The following is a 15,748-nucleotide window of genomic DNA, read 5'->3' as shown; positions in this document are numbered from 1 at the left end:
TTGTTTAACATCTCCACAGTGCTGGGGCTCCATGGCCAGGTGGGAAGCCAGCATGCAGTTCTTTTCCCATATGCCTTCTGAGATGGTTAAAAAAAAGCTTCTCTCTTCAGATAAAAGATGGTTAGCATCAAAAGAAGTTAATTCTCTCTCATGAGAGATGGTCTGCCTCCCAGTAGCTCAAAGACAGGCAACTGAGTCCCCGAAAAAAATTACACAATGCTTTGTCCTGGTATTTCCCACTGCTATTGTAGGTGACTTCCATCTCACTGTGCTGACTTCTGAAACCCTTAATTTTAGGTACTGAGCTCTGGGAGTAACATCTGGACAACTGCTGTAGCTCTCCTGAGGCACTAAGGGAACAGGTACTGCAGTACTGACCCCTGAGATTCTCAAATGCCTTTTTCCAAGGGACACAGGAATCACTGAAAAAGTTTTCAAAGTGCAGTACATAACTGAAAAAAAGTTGTGTATGAATTAGGTGTTTTACTTTAAAGGGATGCTGCAGTGCTTTCAAAAAACTGGGCAAATAAATAAATGCATAAGGAACACAAATTTATCTGATAATGCCAATTTATTATTTTAAATAATTTAGGGAAATATGTTATATATGGCTTTTCTTTTATCCCTACACCTTTTTGCTGGCACATTCCTTCCCTATCTCCCTGTGGATTTTTTTTCCCCAAATCAATTTCTGTTAACAGAAAATGTCAGTTATCCATTTCTCACTGATGAATCAAAGCTTCCTAAGTACTTCACATTTTCTCATTTCCCTCTTGAAGCAGTCACACTCATCTAATGTAGCACAGGGCTGGCACCTAGGTGCTAATGAAGGCATACACATGTGATAATTAACAAGATTCCTGTTAAATATTTATAAGGGCTGAGAAATGGAATACAGAGGAAAGACAAAACACTGTTTGACATTACCTGAATTTGCTCGAATGGTACTTCAAAGCTGAAAGACTCATTGTAGTAGGGATTCAGAGTGTTCTTTTTAATTGTAGTCTTTTTCTTCTTCAGCCTCTTACCATTCTGCATCAGATGGATCTTCACATAGGGATCTAAGCATTCAAGAGAAGAGGTAGAGCTAAGAAGGGGAGTTCAGTGTGTTTTCTACAAATTTTAATCCCATAGATGTAGGAGTAGATTAAAAAAAACAAAACCAGACAACATTCACAGCTCATATCTAAACAAGTTCTTAATTTCTACTATAGAAAAAACTCCTGAACAATTGTGAAGTATTCTTGATGGGAAAAGGTACAAAGTATTTATTGCTGTATCTCCTTAATGTCATGAAGGTGGAGTAAATTCCACCTAACTTTGTTCCACAGCTTATTAACCATCCTGCATGCATTTCTTAGCAATGGTTTGTGGTTTTCCCAAGACCTGTGAGTGCTGCCAAATGCACATAGCAGGTACAAAGCTGTCATGGCCTGATGCTCTACAACCACCTGGCAACTATTCCCATCACTCCTTGGGCAGGTGCTGCGCTGTGGCTCTCCTGTCCTCTGACCTCCCTGGTGAGCTGTGACTGACAGGGTCCAGCAGGGTCCAGCACTGCCTGGCAGGAAAGGCCTCTGTCCCTTCAATACCAGCCCTCTGCCTCAGTGCTGCATGCAGCCAGAGTCCATGGGGGCCACGGAGCTGGCATAAATTACAGACTGGCTTTGCCATTCTGTATTGAATTCCCACTGTCATTTCAAACGGCTTCTGGTGGCAAAGGAATTGAACTAATTTGGTACCTAATCAGGTGTTCCTTGTGCGAGCAAAACTTTCCTGCACATTACAGCGCTGATGAGGTATCTCAGTGATGGTAATTTCAATGGAAGCTTTGCCTGCTTAAAAGAACAGCATTGTGACATTACAAGAGCCACATGGCTGTCTGGAGAGTGGACTAACATTCTTCTATGGAGCTGGTAATTAGAAGCACCCTCACTGAGTTCAACTATTTTTCTGTTTAGGCTTACCACAAAGCAACATTTGAGGCACCTCAAGCTCATACTTTTTCAACAACCTGTATGGTACTGTATGGTACCAAAATTTAGATAGGTACCTCTCTGGCTTTTGGCAGCTGAACTGTGATGTAGATCAAGGCAAGCTTCCCTTGTGTGAGCTGGTAGGAGCTATATAAAATGCCTTGCAGACGTAAGTCACCTGCAGCATAAATAAGGAAGCCTGAATAATGCAAACTATCAAAGGAGAGAGCTTCTCCTTTCCCTCCTGAGTAAAGACTGGGGCTACACAATAAGGACAAATTAACATTGCACTTAATATGAACAAACCATGCTTTATGATTCTGCAATGAAATTCATTTTTGGAAGAGTAATTGCACTCTTCTACAGTCAAAATATGCCTTTCTCTGGAAGACCTGAGGGTTCAGGACAGTTAAGCTACTGCAGTCACTTGACCACAGTCTACAATTTCTATGAAGGAAACCTCATTTTGGTAATAGATTCTTCAAGACAGCAGACAAGGGTATCAAAGGATCCAATGGCTGTGAGAAGGAATTAGGGAAATTCTAACTTAGGAATAGGCACATATATTAGAAATAAGATGGAAACAATTGGTGTAGCTTCTTCAATGGTGAACTCTCTGTTACAGAAGGTTAAGACTCCTGCCTCAAAAGACTCAAAGTTCAAACAGAAATTAAATCGGGGTAGGTTTACGCTTCAGGTAAGATGGGATTGTAGGGGTTCCATGTGGCTGCACAATTTATGAATTAAGGAGTATCATGTGAAGAGCAAAATGCTAGCAAAAAACAACAGAGGTCTATTTCTTTTTTAATACTGAGTTCAACATCACTGCACACAGGGTTTTGAAGATGGAAAAGAGGCAAATCTGGACTTCTTCAACATTAGCTGGTACTTGAGAAAAGCTCATCACTTTCCCTGATGGTCCATGCAGAATGCAAACTGTGCTAACTTCAAAATGATGATTTAGGTATACCTAATACATACTAAGAAAGTTTAGTAGTCAATGAGTCAGTGGTAAAGTGTTAAGAAATGAGAATGAGGTAAGATGCTGTAAAAATATAATTTGTGTTACTAGACTGGAAGACTAAACAGTACAGTAATATATTATTATTAAGGGTATTAGAACAGAATAATTTATTAAAATAAATGCAAGTGATATAAGCCAATTCTTTGCTGATCTGTGCCTTTGCACAGACAACATACACAGGTTTGATGATTATTCATATGTCCTTAAGGAACTGCACAGTAAGATTTATAAAGGGATGCAGAAATATTCCTATATTGATAACAAAATCCATATTTTGGAGAAGAATAATTTTAAACTAGAAATCAATGTATATGAATGCTTCTACATCTGTGAGTACATTGACTTTAAATTATTTGCTTTTACTGACTTTCTATAGTTTCTGTCTTCATGCTTGTATTAGAACAAAACCTGACCTAGACAACTCACAGCCATGGGACAAGACCCACAAGACACATTTCTATGGTTTCTTTTTCATGTTCTGATCAGTTTCTTCTGTTTTTCAGTCTGGGGGGCTGAGTTAGGCTGAAATGCCAGTTGTTTAGTAGGAAAGACCCAGTGGTGCCACTGTAGTGCAGAACTGAGTGGCAGAGGTACCAAATGGAGCACAGAATGGGGCATAACACGATAAAATAATCCAATTTTCTTTCATCTGAGGGTAGAATTGTCATGCTAATCCAAACAGAACTTTTGATTACTAACTGAAATCATGTTCCTTCTTTTCTTGTCTCACAGGAAAGTATTATACAAATTTACTCATCACAAACATTTAAAATCAGAACAAGGTGTCCAGTTCAAGTAAGTGTGCCCTTAGAGATTTTGGCTGAGTTTATCCTCATTAGGTGGTATATCCACTTCCTTGTTTTTGAAGTATCCTGATCATAATTAATTCTCCCCTCTCCCCATTCTTCTATGTCCATACATGAGCCCCTCCACCACTGCACTATCTTCAGTTACATTCTCTCATGTTCCACAACGTTAATTCCCTCAACTCCCCAGTAATCTATTTGCTTGCACCCTACACAAAAAACCTGATACCTAAGCACAGACTTTCTTGTGACTTCATGAATAAATCTCTGAAAGAGATAAATTCTCTTCCACTAAATAACAGAAGCTGAACTGCTTGGAATCAATTAGTGGAAGAAGGGATGATAATCAAGAGAAAGCAGAACCTCTGGGAAGTGCCAGTCTCCAGTGATTTTTGTGAGATAAGGTTTAGTGCTAATGGAAACGTCTTTCCTCTTTACTTGCAACATAACCTCAGTGCTGGCCCCATTATTCATTCTGAGTAATACTTTAACATGTAAATAGTCTCACTGAAGAACTGAGACGAGACTAGTAAGGATGACAGAACTGATATTACAGGCCTACAATGATAAATTGCCTGTTAAATGCCTAGCCTGGTCATAAAGGGCAATGCCAATGGAAATATGTATTTCCCTTTATGTACCCTGGATAGTTTTCTGATTCCAGAGTAAATATCCATCTTTAGTTACATAGATTGCACCCTAGAATATTAATTTCTCTCCATGGGTAAACATATTCCTTTCAAGTAAACAGGGTTATAGAGCCACATTACATTCACAGGTATCTGTGGATGGATCACACCCATCTATCTGGAAGAAAAGATATTGCACCCACTCTGCTGAAGGAGACAGAATAGCTTTGTGTCCCTTGCTTAATAATCCATTTTAACCAGTGTGGGGGACTAAATAAAATTGTGCTATTTATTCCCTCATTAACAGTCTACCCAGGAATGCTAAAATGATGTACAGTTCACAACTAATTGTGCATTGTGGATCTCATAGTAATGTCTCAATGGAGGCTAACTGAACTGCTTTTAAAGCATGGAGAGGTCCAGCTGACACATTTTGTTTTCCTGAAGTTTGCAGTAAGATGCCAATACATTATTTAATAAGTAATTGCCATGGTATGTAATTCCAAGATTTCTACAGTAATGTGAACCACGAGGCAAAGATATAGAAATATTTTTGCATATATATATACACACACACACACAACTGGAACTCTCTTAAAATATTGATTAGTTACAGATATGTTGTAGACAATATGCACTTAGTTGGTTAAGAGATTTTACAAGAGAAAACTTTAAAAGGAAAAAGTACTACAACTCTAAAGAAGAAAACTGTGGCAAAAGACAATATGTCAGGAAAAGGCAGAACTTGAAAACCCTTGTTTTCAAGGGTTTTTAAGACAAAAAAAATGTTAGAGGGGTAAGTAGCTAATGAAAAATCATTTTCCATATAGGTAGAGAATTCAGCACGTAAATTTCCGTTTCTATGGATCTTTAGAAAAAAGCATCAACAACATAATCAGCTTGGAATGGTTTTACTACAATGGCTTATGTTGAATGCAAACAGAAGGACAGTGTCCATCTTTTTAAAGAATAAAATTAAGGCTTCTGCAATCTAATCAGACTATGAAACATCTAGAATTTGATAAATTTGAAAAATGCCACAGGGATAACACTGAAATTGATTGTGTATGCAGTTACAGTCCCGAGGCTGTGGGCAGGGGAAGCTTAATGGATTAAAGAAAAAAAAATCCCATGCAGGTCTGTGCAGAGAGATCAGAGAAAACCCTCTACAAGCCTTGAGAAAGCCTAACATGATTAACAGAAAAAACATGAGCCAGAACAAACTAGTCATGGATACACCTGTATAGTTTCATATGACAAAACACTGTAATAAAATGTTCTCAACTAAAATGTAGAAATGGTGAAGAACTACTGTGCCAGAACTGCCTCCAGCTGTATTTTTGTCTTCAAAATGTTCAGGATAACTGGGTGCTCATTAGCACGTGTTTTTTCCCATCAGAAGAAAATTTATGCACAATCCATGCCAAAGCTCAACATCACTGACATTTAAAGCAAAAGTGTCAGCAGACAGTGGAGTTTCCATTCCAGGAAGCAGAATGAATTCGTGAAGAGCTTGGAAATCAATTCAAGAAGTAAAGAAAATGAGTTTTGGAAATGCAGCTTTACAAATAGCTGTGCAAATGCAGCTAGGACAGAGGTGACATGCAGGGTATATTGTTAGTTCCAGGCTAAAGAGCCACTCTCATCCCGCAACAGCACCGTGGTGGAAACCCAAGGAAAGCCCGAGACAGGGGCTTAGACCAGAGCTGGAGCAGGGTCAATACTGCACCCTTAACCTGTTCCCCTTCTTTGCAAACGTGCTTCAGGTGAAGTTCTCTGGGCAGGCAGTGGGGAGAACAGCCATTTAATACAACAAACAACCTTATTTTCTATGGAGACTGTATCCGGGATGGAGGCTGGCAGCGCCGGCAGTACCTGCGTGCCTCTGGAGAGAAACAGCAGCACAGGCCAGAACTGGGCTGTGGAAAGTAGCAGGGCTCTAAGAGCAAACCAAAACAGGAAGAACTTTGCTGGGAGTTCCCACAGGTATGCTGATTTTTTCCAAGAACAATGGGACATGCTCCCTCTGTGGGCATATAAACCCTTCCTCCTGAGGGAGAGGGACAATTCACATAATACCTGTGGCATCCAGGCCATGGATAATTCCCCCTGAATTTTTCTCTTCTGTTCATTCATGTTTGGATGAGAGTGGATAAAAAATATCTGAAATAATGAATTTAGAGTGATATTAATTTTCTCAGCTAGTATTTTTTCATATTAATGGAAAGCTTTGAATGGGAAGGAAAGCCAGAAGGAGAAAAAACAATATATGGTACAATGACTAAGAAGAAGCACAAGTACCTTCTACACTGCATAAAAATTATAGTTTCTATTCACTGACACAAGCAGTTGGGCCTTCTACCTTCCTCCCTAAATGAACAAATTAAAGTTAAGACATTATTTTTAAGGAGCAACTGATGTCCCAAGAGAAATATTGGAAAACATTCTCACATTGGAAACAGTTCTCTTGGTATAAGCAATATGGTTTGTAAGGTTTTTTAAATTCAGATTTCCTTAAAAATAGGACTTTTTAAAAAAGTTGATTAGCTACATAATGTCCAATCTTCAGCTAATGCTTATATTTTGTTACTCTCATCACACTTTCCATGACCCCACCAGGCTGCAGATTACTTGACATTATGGACAACTCTTTAGCAGGAGCCAGGATTTGAGATGAGAGGTGAGTAGCAAAAGGTATTTGCTGTAGGTTCCTATGCAGTGTCTGTGCCAGTCCTGACCCCAGTAAAACACATTTTAAAATCCCATTTACTAAAGGGGCTGAGGATTGAGTGGTGGAGACTCTCCCAACACCAGCCAGTAGGGTACTGGCCGTGGATGAGGTTGAGAAGCTGCATGCAGTCCAGATGGGCTGTCAGAATGGCCATGAGAGCTGTGAACAGTTTAATCCTAAAAAGCTCCTATCACACTTGTCAGTGTCTGTCTGTGCCATGGAGAGATGCTCCAGACCCAGTGCACACACACAAAGCACACGCCCATCAGGCTCCTTTGGGCTCATATGTCACAGTGTAACAAGTTAGGTGAGTTTGGATTACATATTTCCACCAGCATCTTTAAAAAAGATGCTGTAAAATTGGGTGATTTATAAATGAAAACATTTTTAATTTCATATTCAATAACATTAGACAGATTCTCATAGGAATAATGGAGGCCAGGCATCCATTTATAGTGGGGAAGAAGGGGTTGGTATTTATAAAAGTAACAATAGCCTCCCTAGAATGAAGAGAGTTAAATGGAGAGTGTAGCAAAGCAGTCTCAAAATAACAACTCTTCAGTAGTGTGCAGTTATAAGAACATCAAGTTGCAATTGCAATGCTGAATTCAGAGAACCAGGGAGTTTCGGAAAGAAGGAGGTGCTGTAAAACTGTCAGTCAGGCAACGATTCCCTCACCCAAGAATCCCAAACTGAGGTTGCTGAACATGCAGAGCTGACAGTGGAAAGAGAAATGTTTACAGTGGCCTAAGGGCTATTCAGCCAGCTCTTGAGTGTGCAATTCTACCCACACTGCTTTCAACTGGAACATAACAACAAATGTTACAGTGCCAGATGGGGAAAGTAGCAGAAAATGGGAGAAAAAGAAAGAAAAAAAAAAAAAAGCCAAAACTCTTATTTAAAATCAGCATAAATTAGTGTTTATGAGCTTATTATTAAGTTTGCTGCCAGAGCAAGGTCAGCCGATTGGTCCGTTGCATCCAAGGAGTTCATTTCAGCACAGTTACACACAGGCAAAACAGTTTTATAAAGTGCAACAAAAGCGGGTTGAACCAACAGGAAAATGCACCTTGAGTTTTGGCTGTGGGTAAACACAGAATACTCTTGTGGAAAAGCAAAGCTACTCAACCAAGCACTTTTGTAAATGTGATTACATGGAAACTACATGTATCAAAGCAGTAAGCCTTGTTCCCCTGTACTTGCATCAAAAGGGGAGAAAGCTTCAATGAAGCAAGGAGGGGGAGAGAAGCATGGTGTTGTAAAATTTTAACATCGTGGAGAAGGGCAATCCTAGATAACAAATAAAGAAATAAAAATGCATATGGCAATACCATGCTTGTATACAAGTAGGAAGAGTACAACAGCAGCTAAGATGAAGTAGGTATTTATATCAAATAGTGGGAAGGTATTAATTTGAGCTACTGATACAGGCAGACTCTCCAGGACAGGAATCCAGACTGGAACCAAAGCAAGCTGGCAATACCTCAGGCAGCAAATTCCAGCAGACTGCTGAGTTAGAATTTAGGTAATGCCTTTTGATGATGTAGAGAAAAAAAAATTAAATTGATGGCAGTGAAAATACCAGAAGATAATACATAGAGGCTTAGAGAGATTCGAAAGACTGTCCTCAAGTGAACTGGGGAGGAGGGAAGGGGGAATACACATGGACAGGCAGAAGAGTGAAGAGCGAATCAGAAGCACAGATTACAGAACATCCCAAACAACCCAAGTTAAGAAGCAGTTCTTATCTTAGCTGAAAACAACAGGAGCTTGGATATGTAATGATGTTCTGGACTGTCAGGGAGTGCCTTGAAGCCCTCGAGAGCTGGGCTGGTTTGGGGGCAGAGCTGTCCCACCTCACTGAGGCACACACTGCTGAGTGGAGGCCTGTTTTCATTATTTCCCTGCTCCCAGAACCCCACCCATCACAAAGACCCCAAGCCCCAAATCTTACAGCTGTGAGGCAAAGTAAGTCCTAACCTCAAACTTCACTGAGAACAGATAGGCATTCCAGTATTACTGGGTAATAAAGTAAAGCACATCAGAGTGAGTGTCAGTATTCACTCCAAGGAATTCCTCAACCCTGAAACACAGAGAAAGTCTGTTAAAAACAAAAATTGGTCTAACTAGTGTATTAGCAATTTACTGTAGCAAGAATATACATTTGTAGTCCCAACTCTCCAAGTCAACATTGCCACAGAAAGGTTTTATAGCTTGACTGAATGTCAGCATGGCACTACTGTGTTGTGATTGTCTTTATATGGAAAGAAGTGAATATACCCTGCTAAAGGGTAATCTGTACTCTTCCACAGAGGGTTAGAAGCAACACACTCAAAACCAGGGAAAGTCAGTTATAAAGTCTGTCTCAGGTCAAAACCACTAACTATCATATTATTTAACCATTAAAATTTTCTTCAAATGCAGCAAAGCCAGTTATGTGCCTGTATTCCATCCATACTCTCACAGGCTGAAACAGCATTAGGTGAGTTGGGAGGAGAAGGAGAAGATAGAAAAAATAGAAAAGCAAAGCAGCAGGGAGTTTTATCTACCTATGATCGAAAGGGTAGGAAACAGCCGATTACCTTAGCTCATACAAATGAGTCACCAGAAAAATGCAAACCATTATACCACAAAATAATTCTGATGCTTTTAATAAATATCTAGCCCTGCCACTTTGTAAACAGCTTCTCTCATCCGGGTAAGCTTTCAGTCCCAGACAATGTGAAGGAGACATGTCTTTTTTTTTTTTTATTCTGATGATTAAACTAGAAATAGCACAGAACTAATACTGCAGGAATGCTGCAGTAAAGAAGGCATAGAAAAAAAATTGTGTTAGAGCATCAATGTCTACTGGTAAAGCAGACTGATCTGAACTCTTCACAGCTGAGAAACCAACCATAGTTATGCTTTATCAAGATTGATATTTATTTTAAGAGCATATAAAGACTTTCAAACTACATTTCATTTATCAGTGGCTACATGTATAAAAGGATTTCATCAGCATCCAGTCCTCAGTCTCAACTTGAAATAATACTCAGTACTTCTTCTACCTGTGAAGTTTATATAAATCCTAGTTCTCATTTTGTTTTCATTATTTTTCTGTTGGATATGAGCTTCAAGGAAAAAACCATAAATGGAAGGAAGAAGGTACATGAATGTAGTCTTGCTTTTAGCCTACAAAACATGCATTCCGAATTATTTGGAGAAAACAGGCAACAGCTCTCATTCCCCTCCTATTCCTGCCTCCCAACACATCCAGTGTCTGTTAAGTGGGATTTTGGGAATTCATATAGACTATTTGTGGCACCTAATTTTACCATGACTTAGGGGATCTAACTCTTTACTGCCTCAACACACAGACCACCCATCCCATATATGAAACCTAAGGCAATACACAATACAGTTAGTTTTTTGAACCTCTTTTAACACAGAGGCCACAAGAAACCTTTTCCTATTCCCTGCTCAGAGCCATGGCTAAGGACAAGCGTAGTTGATGGGCTTCCTGGCAGTGAGAAGACTCCTGGAACACTGCAAGGCAAGAACTGCATCTGCTCAGGGAGTGGAAAGGGCTATTCTGGATTATGTTTCCCAATACTGGGAAAACTAGTTTTCTTTTGGATTAAATTGAACCACAGTAAGAAAAAAGAGCTCAAAAGCAGATTTTATTGGGATGGGCAATACCTTTGTCTTAATCCCATCATGAGAAGTTACAAGGTAGGTTAAATTTATCAGCAATTTCAACTGAGTTCAGATAAATTACGTCTGTTTTTCAAACATGACAGCTGAATGAAAACCTATTTTTTAGAATCCCCAAACCTGCCAGGTTTTAGAAGCCTGAAGGTCAGATTTTTAACTTGAGTACTTGCAGAGGAAAGGCTGGGAGGCTGCATGCCTGCTCACATTCCTGTCGATTACACAAAATGAGAAGCAGTGACCTGAAACTTAAGGCAAATTTTTACTTAGGCAAGAGTAACATTGAGATTATGTTTACTGAAGAGTCATGGAAGTGCTGAAGTCCTTAGGAGAACAAACTGTTTACTTTGTTTTTCAACTCCAGACAAGTTACAAGAAAGAACAAAAGGAGGAGTTATTTAAGAGCTAAGATTCAAGGAAAAGAACAAGCGTTCAAGGCCAACAGCATCTGCATTAGAAACACTCTGTTGCTGAGAACATTAGTCCTGCTGTAAGACAAGAGGACAGACAACTTGAAAAATGGTGCCATTAGGTGAAAGATGGAAGTATTTATTACAAGACCAATAGCTCATGCCCCAAATTCTTCTTCAAATTGCCTCAGTCAGTTAATGGCACAAATGAATATTTGACTGACATTGTTCACCATGGACTCTACACCACTTTAGTTTAAAAGTCAGTCAAACGTGACACAACCTTTCAGAAATTCAAGGGTACATGATTGTTTTCAGCTCAGATACCTGCTACAAATTTCTCCAGCAGATAGCCAATTTGGTACAAAAGTGGTGGAGTGTGCTTCGCTGGCAAACCAGATTGAATCTGGGCAGCTCAGCATATTTCTGCCTGCTACTCCACTGAACAAGATCTTGATGCAGTCTAGTCAGTGGATCATGATCTGTAACAAAATCAAATAACCCAGGAATCCAAAAAGCATATATGAATTTCTGAAACCCTTTGGCTCTTCAGAATTGAAAGGAGCAGTATTTGAAAAGACAAGCCTGAGTCTTTGTGGTTACTAGATGAGGAGGAGGATGCCAAAGGAGGGAACCTGCTGTTTTTATTTGTAATCAATAAATAGAAACCATAGTAAAGGAAAAGTGGATGACACTGCTTCCAAGCCAAGGTAGTACTCATTGTGTGAAACAGAGATAGAAATTATTTCAGTAAAACTAAGCTCACAAAACAGTACTCTCTTCAAGCTGCACTCACCAAAGTTAGAACAGATTTGCAGAAGTATCAAGTATTTGTAGATAGATAGGTCTGTTTTCAAAGGCACCTAGCTCCTGTTAAAAATCACTTGTATGAAGATGAAGCAATCAATTCCCCTGGAATCCCAGACTTCAGCTTTCCTCTGGAAACTCCTATTGAACATTTCTCTGCATTAGTCAGTATCTAGGTGACAACAGCTTTTTTTTTTTTTTTTTTTTTCTTGTGAACAAAGACAGTCAAGACATTCACTCAGCAGCAATAAGAAATAATTTAAATTATTTCTGTTTACTGTATATGCCACAAGTGGCAATCAGCAAGCAGTGATATTAAACTTGTGGGCTTCAGATAGATAAAATCCTGTTAAAAATTAAGATCACAAATGTTGAAAAGAATGTACTAAGGAGAACTGAGATTTTAAGTTAAAAAAAAAGCCCCATTTAGCAAACAATAAACCTGCTTTTCTAATACTTTTAGGAGAAAAGGAGAGAAAGGGGGAGAGAGAGGGAGTGCCTCTGGTTAGCTTGCCATTAGCACAAAAGAAAACAATTGCAGGGCTTAGTGAAGATTTAGCTTTAACAAATACTTATCACAAAGTCATGTCACTGCAACCTATTGTTCTGTATTTGGAATGAAATTAATTTCCAACTCCACATTAACCTTTTAGAGACCCTGCTTGGTAGAGGAATTTAATCCTTTGGATTTTGGTATGTCATCAACAAGGGCCATTTCTAAATTTGGTGTGCTTGATAAGACTATTACCTGAAGAACTTTTATTAAAGGGAAAAAAAATCAGTTTATTAACAGTGGGTATTTCAAACCACTGAAAAGTTGAGTGTTAAATCAAATAGGCGAGAAAAACGAAATAAAATCTAGGAAATCCTCAGGTTTTTTTCAATTCTCCTAACATATTATTCTTCTGTCCTATAATTAATCCACTGATACTGACATTATGCTCTCGAGCCATACACTAACATAAACTTTATTGCGATAAAGTAGATATTTTCTAAACTTTATGAAAAACAGACCTTCTGTTGTGACCAACAAAAACCATTCAGCTGGGTAATGGGAAACAATCTGTAGCCTTACCATGAAGTAAGGGAAAAGCAGTGATTTAGATAGTAGTAAAAGCAGGAATTTCAGCACATGTGAGGAAGCCTATTTTCTAGTCCTTATTAGTATTAATGCAACAACTGTCTTTGTTGGGCTCTGCAGGACTCTTTCCCTGCTGCATTCCAGAAGCTGAGAGGAGCCCTCTGGAAGTCAGACAAAATCTGCTGTCGCTACCATATTAGGAATCAAACCGAGTAGCAAAAGCCTCCGGCTGAGCGGAGATAAATCAGCAGGGAACGCGTTTGCCTCCCAGCCAAATGAGTAAAGTGAAGTGATTGAGGAAACAAAGTAAATAATAATTAAAAACCAAATCCTTAGCAGTAGGAGTGACTGATTCCTTTTTACTTTTATCATGCTTCTTACTGAAGTGTAGGTCCAAACCAGATTTACAGATAGGAGCACACCCTGTTCCCTACATTTCTTTATTGCTGCAGAGTGAAATAATCCCAAGACACATATCAGTGATCAGCTTCAAATGTTTTTATCACATTCTTTTTAGCTGGAAAGACAGCATTAGACTGCAGTGGAGTTTAAATTGCTCTTGACATAAATTTTGATTTACAGCCAATCTGATCGTTCCACCAAGACTTCCCCTAATCACAGACACAGTCACTCTTCCACTTGTGATCAGCCTTGTTGTAGTCCATAGAAAATCTCACCTGAAATACAATGTTTGCTAATGATTCAGCTCTTTCTAGAGGCAGAACAGAGGACTTGCTATTACACTTTGTATATGTGCATGGATCTATTCTGAGCATTCCTCATTAGAGAGGGTCTATAAAGTAACTAAGCTATTATGGCACTGGCAAAGGGATGCAATTCCATGTAGGTGTGATTGAAATCTATAGATTTTGTACCTGCTGTGTGTGAATGAGGGCCACATCTGCAAGGCATGCCCTTTCATTGCCTGTAAAAGGTGGGAAAGTCTTACTTTGCATGGCATGGAGTCCAAGCTCAGCACAATGAACTGTCCTATGAAAAGATCTCTGTCTCTACACTCTGCATTGCAGATGCTGTGAGATGGTGAATGCTCACGAGATGCAGGCACTGCAGATGCCATCCCAAAAAAGAGGAAAGACTGCTGTGCCTGTACCCACGTGCCAGCCCCACATAATGGGTGATGTGCCATATCCCCTCCTGGTCCTCAGCAGCCCAAGGCACACCCATCCCACCTCCTCTCATGCTGCACAAGTACACACTCCACTGCAGGTTAGGAGGCTTAACAAAATCATGGTATAGGTAAGTTTGGGTTTCTATTTTGAAATCCAGATATTTGTTCTTAGTACATTATTTCACAGAAAGAAAACAGTCTGAAGAGTAAGATAATGTAACAAGATGGATACATTGTTAAGCCATTGTTAACTGGTATTAAGCAACACCAGCATTTCAGCCTGGGTAACCTTGCACGTCACTTGTGATTGTTGTCTTTGGTTGCAATGGGTAGGAAACTGTCACATACACACATTTTTCTAATCATCAGCCATTTGGCTCCCATGGCAACCCTTCTCTCACCCAACCAAAATAAATGGGGTAGTCTCCCCACAGATCTTAATGCAAAGCACTGTACAAATAGTGGCAGAAATAATATTTTGCCCATGGAAATATTACCAGCTCTTTTGAGAGGAATAGTGGCAGAAATAATATTTTGCCCACGGAAATATTACCAGCTCTTTTGAGAGGAAAGGTGGTTTCTGAAAGGTGGTAGGCTAAAAGTAAAAAAGAAGATTGCATGTATTGTCTTGTATTCGTTTAGGGGAAGAAAATCAGTAGGATTCTGTCAACCAGCAGGTTGCCTCTGTAAAAATAAGCAGTGGCTGAGGGAATGCAGAAATAAAATGGTACCCATGGCTTTCTACAGCTTTTGAGACAAGAATAAAGCTGCAGCTTCCTAATTATAGAGTGCTCATCCTCTAGCATATTGATTTCGTTGTTATATTTTCTCCTTTCTTGATAAGATGCTATGGTTGAATGCTGTCGTCAGCTCCGCTCCTGGTGTGATGTTTTTCTGAAAGCCTATCTTAACTATTCAAATATCCACAAACTATATCAACATTAGCAAATAAAAACTGTGCATAATACAGCTGAAGATGCACCAAGATACTTCTATTCACCCTCAAAATCAAAGAAGGCAAAGCAGAAGCTCACGGGTCATGACATCAGCCAGTGGTATAAGACCATAAATATTCATAGGGTGTCACACCAGTAAGCATTTATCTCTAGTGGGAGACTGGAAACTGGACTCTGGGGCCTGGGAGAGCCCTCTGGCTGAAGCTAAATTCAGACTGATTCACTAAAAGGCAATGTGGTGGCACCCAGAGGATGGAATTGGATTATTCAGCCTACAATCACCTTACTGCTTATTTGAGGTTTTTTTTTTTGTTTTGTTTTTTTTTTTTTTTTTTTAATTTGGAGTCAAGAAGGAGGTTACATCATCCCATTTTCTCAGTTACATTTGTGTCTGATAAGAAACGCTGGTGTGCTGGACAGAAATTTAAGGGGAATAGGGAATGCTGGTGTTTGAAGCTCTGTTTGCTTCCATTTCAAATTATGGTTTAAAATTGGTATCTGTGCTA

The 15,748-nt window shown here is 39.3% G+C and overlaps 1 protein-coding gene across 3 annotated transcripts in view; it reads right to left on the bottom strand.

Annotated features, from left to right (window-relative positions):
- The window catches only part of SYT1 (synaptotagmin 1), a 329,209-nt gene that overhangs the window by 6,322 nt on the left and 307,139 nt on the right, over positions 1–15,748 (bottom strand). For all 3 annotated transcript variants that reach the window (XM_068190290.1, XM_068190292.1, XM_068190291.1), the window contains one exon: positions 928–1,061. In XM_068190290.1, coding sequence (XP_068046391.1) covers positions 928–1,061 — 134 coding nt within the window. The remainder of the gene's footprint in view (positions 1–927; positions 1,062–15,748) is intronic.

Source organism: Anomalospiza imberbis, chromosome 5 (genome assembly GCF_031753505.1).
Source record: "Anomalospiza imberbis isolate Cuckoo-Finch-1a 21T00152 chromosome 5, ASM3175350v1, whole genome shotgun sequence".
NCBI lineage: Eukaryota > Metazoa > Chordata > Aves > Passeriformes > Viduidae > Anomalospiza > Anomalospiza imberbis.
This window is presented reverse-complemented; position numbering and strand designations above follow the sequence as displayed.